At 40.7% G+C, this 8,838-nt stretch overlaps 1 protein-coding gene across 1 annotated transcript; it reads left to right on the forward strand.

Annotated features, from left to right (window-relative positions):
- The first annotated feature begins 937 nt into the window (after positions 1 to 937).
- LOC122910061 (non-histone chromosomal protein HMG-14-like) lies at positions 938 to 8,592 on the forward strand. Its single transcript, XM_044254803.1, has 4 exons — positions 938 to 1,052; positions 1,184 to 1,255; positions 3,424 to 3,476; positions 8,257 to 8,592. Exons 1-4 carry the CDS (start codon positions 938 to 940, stop codon positions 8,590 to 8,592), a joined length of 576 nt encoding a protein of 191 aa, XP_044110738.1.
- The last annotated feature ends 246 nt before the right edge of the window (positions 8,593 to 8,838 follow it).

Genomic DNA, 8,838 nt, shown 5'->3' on the forward strand with positions numbered 1-8,838 from the left:
CCATTTCTTACCCTAACCGCAGATCATCTCATGGGTCACAAACACTATCTAACATAATCATCTGGAGTCAAGACCATACCTCATTTTTGTTTAGGGGTGGGTTTTTGTTGTTGTTGTTGTTATTTTTATGTGCTTTATATTCCAAGCAGGTGAAAAAGTCCCTTAAACTTCACATTCTAGAAAACTTCCCCATGATGGTCTCTCTGGATATTCTTGCAAATAAAAAAAGGAAATCAGTGGAAAACAATTAACTTTGTATCTCTGGACCAGCAGACTTGTTTTATTTTCTATCCTAAGTGTAGCTCCTGGGGCGGGGGGAATTCCACTAGAATTTATGCAGGTCACTACCAAGAAACTTCACACTGAATAAAATTCTTAGATAAAATAGGAAGAGTTTTAATTAGTATAGCCAGGGAGCTGACAATGCTCTGTAGAGCTTGGTGTATAGATAGAGAAACAGTATCTGCTAGGTGGATTTGATGAATCACTGCACAAAGAGGGACCAGGCACCCTATCCTTGACTTTCCTGTGTCCCTGGGGTCTCTTCTCTTCTCTGGACCATCAGGGGTGATTGTCCAAGCTCCAGGTCTTCCAGGTAGATCTGGAGGTGAAGAACATAATGCGGGTCCCATTAGCATGAGTCTGATAGTGATAATGTAATCCTATATAATTTTAATAATATCCGTGGTCACCTCTATAAACTGCAAAGGAGGATAGTTCTGGAACACATGCTCATAACCCAGCTGAGTAGAAAGCTATTAGAATGAATGTGTGCTTATACCATTTCATGGCCACATCTCAAAATGCGGCTAACCTGTGATTAACCACAGCTCACCAGGCTCATTCCTCCCCTAATAGTAAAAATGCCAGAGATTTAAAATACCTTAAGAGATGACAATGAAAAAGAGGACTGATAAAAATAAATTTATGCGGCAAAATGCATCTCCTCATTCAGGTATCACAGAATACAGGAGCTGGAAGGACTCTAATCAATGAGAAGTTAGATCCTGATACAACTGACAAGAAGAAAGGAAGATTCTGGAGGCTAAATGGTTTTCCCACTTTCTGGAAGGAGACAGACCTAGAATAAACCTATGTCCCCAAACCCTCATTTCAGTACTTTTTCTACAACTACCAAAAGCATTCTGGATTTGTGATATTTAAACTTTTTTATCTTTTGCAGAAGAACCCTTTCCTCAAGCAAATTCCAGTGCAAGTCCTGATGTTAGTAATGGAGGGGAGAGGAGGTCACCCTGTGAGTGAACTGGGGAGCTACACCCCCAGGGCCCCAGCTTTGCTTTGTCTATCCACAGTTGAAGATTGGAAGGAATGTCTAAGAAAGAATTGTGAAGTTGTTGAAATCTCTCTTGAGTGCCCACAACATCACTGTTCTACTTCCCTTTCCTCTCCCTGGGAGTCTGGCCTGTACCCCAGAGGGAACTCAGTCCTCTGCACACTCATACTCTCTTCTCTTTGCAGCAGAAAGTAGTCATTAGATCATTGATTTAAAACTTTTCACACCAATATTTATCCAATCATACTTCAATTGGCTTTATAAAGATTTATTTTTCTCTTTAATTGTGAGACATAAGCCACCCTTCTTTTAAACATTGCCAACAATTGGAAACAGGTTGGGGTCATCATGTAATCATTTAGGCAACAGAGGTTTGGGATGCTGAGTGAAGCAGAACTGGCTAACTAGCTTCAGTTATTGTAGGCATCCTGGGCAGCATTCAAGAGATATTCTATAATATTGTTTTAGCTCTCCATGCCAGGGTTGTAAAGCTCTCTACTAGTTACCATGCAGTCTTAAGTAAATGATTAACGTTTCTTGGTATTAATTTTCTAATCTGCCAATTAGGTTTAAGAATTCTACTTAGGGGCACCTAGCTGGCTCAGCTGGTAGAGCATGCAGCTCTTGATATCAGGGTTGTGAATTCAAGTCCCACATTGGGTAGAGAGTTTACTAAAAATAAGACAAACTTACATACAAAAAAAAAAAAAGAGAGAGAAATCTATCTCAGAATCCTGTTGAGAAATATTAAAGCTGATAAATATTATGCTATATCTTGAAGTTCTTAGAGCAGCAAACAAACATCGATTCCATTCTCAATTCCCTTCTCCCCTTTGGAGGAGGTTGATGGAGGTGAAATAGGCTATGACTTCTTTTTTTTTTTTTTTTTTCAAGATTTTATTTATTTATTTGACAGAGAGAGATCACAAGTAGGCAGAGAGGCAGGCAGAGAGAGAAAGAAAGGGGAGGAAGCAGGCTCCCTGCTGGCAGAGAGCCCATAGGCTATGACTTCTGATGATCTCTTCCCAGCAGCTGGTGGAGGAAAAGGTGCCACCAGCTTTTGGAACTGGGACCTATTCTTACCAAACAAAAGCTCATCCACCCTTCCAGGCTCTTCCCAGACCTTCCCAGACTTTGTTCCTCTGCTCCCACTCTGCCTTCTAGTACAGAGTGGTTCATTCATTCAACAAATGCATAGTTCTAGTCTTGGTTACACACACACACAGACACACACACACACACACATACGTACACACACATGCACAAATAAAACACAGGTCCATCCCCCAAGAAATCTACAATTCAGTTATGATTCCGAATAGAAAAAGCTCTACACTTTTCCCTTAACCACACCTAACGCAGGGGTTTCACAAACACAGAGGATGGTCAGGAGGTTGTTGGTTAGTAGGAGGCCCCTCAGTACTACAGTAGAATTATATCAATAATCACAGAGTTGTCTATAAAAGAGGTGGGTGCATATCACGCTCATTCTAGTTTAAAAAGCAGCAGCATACAGATCCTTCTGTAAAGAGGACATTCATTCTTATCTTTCTGTGGTCTACAATAACTTTCCAGAAATTGAAAAGGAAAAAAAAACTACAGTAGATGGAAGCCCAGGACAAAGGCAGTAGAATTCAGTGTCCAAAGTAGACAAATAAAGCTACAACTTTTCCTGTCTCGGTCATACATCTCCTGAGAAAAGGGGTGCCTATCAGTCTCCTACCTAATACCTTCTCCCCTCCTGTGGCTCTGCTTTGTTCCATGGGAAATATTCCCGAAACTCTTCTGCCCCCAAGCTTCTGGGTAAATGTAGCCAACTGGAAGGCAGTGGCTGAGGACTGAAGGACAGGAGAGGCGGGTAAGCTGAGGAATTTCTCCCGCTTCTCCATGGTCTTGAGCAGGGACTACCTCTCCTCTGTGACAGCATCACTCCTGTAGTAGGGGCCAACTCTCTTCTAGTTGTTGTGGGACCACAGTCCACCTCCTCCTCCTCCTCCCACTAGCAGGTAATAGGAGGCTCCTGCTGCCGCTAAACCCCCCCGGTTGTCTTGCCATCTGCTCTTTGGTTTCCTAGAGATTCTGTCATCTGTATAACCAGTTCCTGATATTACCTTTCTTTATGTTTACAGCGATCGCTGCATTCCTTTTTCGACTTTGCCTTATACATATGGCTCCTCCTAAAGTAAATATACCAACCATTCGGATGTGCACTCTGTGTCTAGATGATTCTGTCGAAATAAAAATTAACTTATACATGACATCCAACATTAACTGGCATGCAGTGGCTGTTAATGTGCAGTGCTTGAAAATTAACTGGTCATGGTGTTAGGGGAAATAACACAAAAAGTAATTCAAATATGGAAAATTCATAGTAACTGTACACATTTTAGGACATAAAAACCATTTATATCCTTCACTGTTTTTAAAGTAATACACATTATACATGTGAACAACAATGTGCCACGTTTCATTTGACAAAGCATATAAACTAAACGTAGGCACTCCCCTTCACTCTTCATGAGTAACACTATGTAATCCTTTCTCACCACTTAAATATGTAAATGTCATTTGTCATGCAGGAGATCCTTTCCCACAAAATCCGAGCCCTACCCCTACCCCTAACCCTTGCCCTGGATCCAAGAATGTGGCTTCTGGAACACTCAATAAGAAAAGCTGAGAAGCAGTCTAATTATCTTAGAGAAGACCCCAAACATTTAAAAATTGATAGTATTTCTGAAAAGGGGTATGAAGGTAGAGAAAAAAAAAAAAAACAGAAGGACCAATTAAAACCATAAGTACATAAACAGAAACGTAGACAAATAAATAATAAGATGTTATTCATGTTTTGTTTGACAATAATTAATCAATATTTTTCATGGCATTATATCCCCACTCTTCAAAGTTTATAAAGCAAGTGAGAAAATAAAATTTGTAAAAAAGCTATCAGGATATGGTATTTAATAAGATGCACAGTGACTAGAGGGTGTTCACATCAATAGAAACTGGAGAGACCTGAAAAGCTTCAGAAAGGAAGTAATCCTTCACCTGGGTCTTGGAGAACGGCTGGCAGGCTGACCTCACCCACATGCTATTATCCCCTCCCCATTCAACTATGGTATTTCTGCTTTTATCCACCTGGTATGCTGAGCTTTTACCTAAGGTTTATTATGCACCTAAGAGCACGTGGATTTGATCCGCAACATCCCTGTGAAATATAAACGCTGTGAGTTATGGACACAAACAATTAGAAAATAAACCTTTAGGGGACACCTGGGTGGCTCAGTCAGCCACCTTCTGCTGCCTTGGCTCAGGTCGTGACCCTGGAGTCCCGTGATCAGAGCCCCACAGCTGGCTCCCTGCTGAGCGGGAAGCCTGCTTCTCACTCTTCCTCTGCTCTATCCCACCCCCACTCGTGTTCTCTCTCTCTCTCTCTCTCAAATAAATAAATTTTTAAAAATCTTTAAAAGAAAACTTTAAATAATTTACAACATCAGAAAGTAGGAAAATAAGATAGAGAAACAGTTCTCACAAAGTGCTTAGAATATTAAACCAATATTTTTAGGACGATTAATCAGTGATGTGGTAAAGTAAATGAACAAAAGTAAATCAGGGAGCTCTTACAATAATTAACCAGTGAGATAAAAACACACAGGACAGTGGTCACCACGCAGTGAAAAGAAGCACTGGACACTTGACACCTAGTGAAGAACACAGTTTTACAAAGCAATTTCACCTTGATTAAGAACACAAATAACGCTGGGGCCCCTGGGAGGAGCAGTCAGTTAAGCATCCAACTCTTGAGTTCAGTTCAGGTCATGATCTCAGGGTTGTGAGTTAGAGCCCCCCGCCCCCCCCACCCCCATCAGGCTCTGCACTCAGCACAGAGTCTGCTTGTCCCGCTCTCTGCTCCTCCTCATGCTCACTCACTGTCTCTCAAATGAACAAGTAAATCTTATTTAAAAAGAAAGAACACAAGTAATGCTAACACAGATCCATATTTTAAAAAAAAAAAGAAGGCTACCACAACGACTTCAAAATTTCCAGTCAGGATGCCTAGAGAAATAGTCGTACCACTTACAGAAATAGTTAAGGCAGACCAAGGAAGGGAGCTACGGGGTATGATCGACTTGGTAGGTACCGAGAGTCTGAGATAAGAGCAAATAACCCCAATTGAAATGCCCAGCAAGATGGGAAATTTCAATCCTATAAAACCTTCAAACTGGATTGAGTATTTGTCAAAGGTACATTAAACTTAATTATAGGTGTATCACATTCTTGTCCAACTAATTAGTTTGTCAAATACCTTGGATGGAAAGAAAAAATTTCACATAAAAATGTCCATTAAAAAGGGCTTCTAATGCACCGATGAGGGGAAAGCTCACTATTTTGATTTGTTCATCTAATTCACAGTACTGAATACTGACTTTGCTCAGATAAGGTGAAGCAATTTAGGGTTTTTAGAGCAGTAGCCACACAAGATTTGTTGGCTTCATCCATAATCTTCTACATCAGGGTCTCTTGGAGGAAATTTATACTTCTTCCTCTTGGTGCCTTTATGAAAGACTGGAGTGCATTTCACTACTTCCCCTTTGGCACATTTAATTTTATTTTGTAATTAACTATAACTAGTTTGGGAATTATACTGTGGTGTCTTTTGGTTTTGAATTTTCATTGAGTCTTTTTATGAAAAATGACAGACTCCTCAGAGGGACCACTGTGGTTCGTTGCCATGGATAATTGTCTCTAAATAAACTCAGGGTAGTTAAGTGGATATGAACAGATGGAAATAAATTGATGGAAGTTGATATTGTGCCTCTTGGCTCCTGTTTATTTGTCACCAGCAGCATATCTTTTTGTCTTGTCATGCCTGGCATTTTACGCACTTGAACTTTAACAATGTCATCTGGATTCCTCCTCAGAGCCTGCATAAAAGTGAGCTCCAAGGTAGAGCCCTCTACCAACCTGACCAGAGCCACAGCAGGGACCAATCACAGTTCTTGAAGCTCTATATTGGTACAGCTACCTAACCCTGTCCATGTTCAACTAACCTCAGTTAGAAATGCAAGCAAGCTCTGTTTAGCATCATCATTTCTCTGCCTTGACTCTACACAGAGAAGATAAAGCCAGGGGAAAGATAATTCAGTTTAGTGTCTAAGCATTCACTGAGCTAATTCTCTCATTAGTTATTGAGTGCCAGCCATAGGCTAGCCACCGTTCTGGACATGGGAAAGATCATAGTGACAAAGCACAGGCTGTGTAGACACCTGATATAAATAATATTGTTGTAGGAGAAATCCAGAGAGTTGTTCAACAGCCTTTAGTAAGAAGGCAGAACTAAGGTAAGGCTTGAAAGATGGGTGGGCAAGACAGCCGCAAATCTGTATGTTCTCCTTCTAATACCACAAATCTAATCTCAAGTTCTGGATAGATTCTACTCTAATGTTAACTCTTTTTATTTTTTTCTTTTTTCTTTTTTTTAATTTATTTCTTTTCAGCGTAACAGAATTCATTGTTTATGCACCACACCCAGTGCTCCATGCAATACGTGCCCTCTTTAATACCCACCACCTGGCTCCCCCAACCTCCCACTCCCCATTCAAAACCCTCAGATTGTTTTTCAGAGTCCATCGTCTCTCATGGTTCATCTCCCCTTCCAATTTCCCTCAGCTCTCCATCTCCCCACGTCCTCCATGTTATTCCTTATGCTCCACAAATAAGGGAAACCATATGATAATTGACTCTCTCTGCTTGACTTATTTCACTCAGCATAATCTCTTCCAGTTCCATCTATGTTGATACAAAAGTTGGGTATTCATCCTTTCTGATGGAGGCAGATCAATGAGATAGAAACTAGAGATACAGTAGAACATATCAATGAAACTAAAAGCTTTTTTTTTTTGAAAGAATCAATAAGATCAATAAACCATTGGCCACACTAATCCAAAAGAAAAGAGAGAATGCTCAAATTAATAATGTTATGAATGAAAAGGAAACTAACGCCAAGGAAATAGAAACAATCATCAGAAGTTATTATCAACAGTTATATGCCAATAAGTTAAGCAACCTAGATGAAATGGATGCATTCCTGGAAACCTCCCAAAATTGAACCAGGAAGAAATTGACAACCTGAATAGACTGATATCTAGTAACAAGATTGAAGCAGTGATCAAAAACCTCCCAAAAAACAAGAGCCCAGGACCTGATGGATTCCCTGGGGAATTCTACCAAACTTTCAAAGAAGAAATAACACCTATTCTCCTGGAGCTGTTTCAAAAAATTGAAGCAGAATGAAAACTTCTAGACTTCTTTTTTACAAAGCCAGCATTATCCTGCTCCCCAAACCAAAGACCACACTAAAAAGGAGAATTTCAGACCAATATCCCTGATAAATATGGATGCTAAGATTCTCAACAAGATCCTAGCAAATAGGATCCAATAGCACATTAAAAAGATTATCCACCATGACCAGGTGAGATTCATCCCTGTGCTACAAAGATGGTTCAACATTCACAAATCAATCAATGTGATGTGGAAAGACAAAGAATTCAGCAAGAGGATTCAGTTGAAGATCATCCGGGGCGGCCACTGCTGACAGTGAGCTCTGGCTGGCAGGGTCAGTCAGGCCCCCCCACAGCACTCGGCCCACACTGAGGACAAAGCCAAAGACCATCAGGCACCACCATTGCAGCTTTGTTCCTGGAGGTTCTGCCCCTCCCCTCCCAGGAATATCACTTTAGAATAAAAAACTGTAATATTTAAGATGTTACAATTTTGCTCAATGGATACCAAAACTGAAAGAGTATTCTGTGCAGTTTGGGTTAGTTGATCCCTTTTACAACATCACATGGCTATTTTGCAGCGTATTTTGAAAATGAGAAACAAAGAGCTGGCATGGACAGGGGCTATATAATGCATAATGTTTGTAAGTACTATCGGTAAAGCATGGTTCATTATTTTCACAGGGATCTCCTGGGGCTAGAAGAGAGGCAGTGGCCAGGCAGCCCAAGAGGGAGGTCCACTCTGCTGTGGAGGCCGCGAAGGAGGAGACCAGGAGGGGCTCCTCAAGGTTTCCAGGGCCTGCTTCTGCAAAAGTGGAAATGAGCCAAAAAAGGCAGCAGGCAAGGATGAAACTTCAGACAAAAAAAGCGCAAACAAAAGGGAAAAGGGGAGCAGAGGGAAAACAGGAGGAAGTGGCTAACCAAGTGACTAAAAAAGACTTATCTGCAGAAGATGGAGACGCTAAAAATGAGATTCCAGCTTCTGATGAAGCAGGAGAAAAAGAAGCAAAATCCAGTTAATGTCACACGCCATGCCTTACCAGTGTTCCTGGTCCCAGTCTCAGGAATGTTTTTATCAACTGTTTTGTAAATGCAAGTTTTTAGTAGCTTCAGAAACATTTTAAGAAGTAGAGAATCCCGCCTCATCCCATATTTTAGTGTAAGTGCTTCCCCCCACCTTTTTTTTAAAAGATGCATAATCACTTGCTGGTTGTTTATTTTGTGATACAACCAGAAAATTGTAGGCTATGGAATACCAGAGGCTTT

Source organism: Neovison vison, chromosome 6, assembly GCF_020171115.1.
Source record: "Neovison vison isolate M4711 chromosome 6, ASM_NN_V1, whole genome shotgun sequence".
In the NCBI taxonomy this organism is placed as follows: Eukaryota; Metazoa; Chordata; class Mammalia; order Carnivora; family Mustelidae; genus Neogale; species Neogale vison.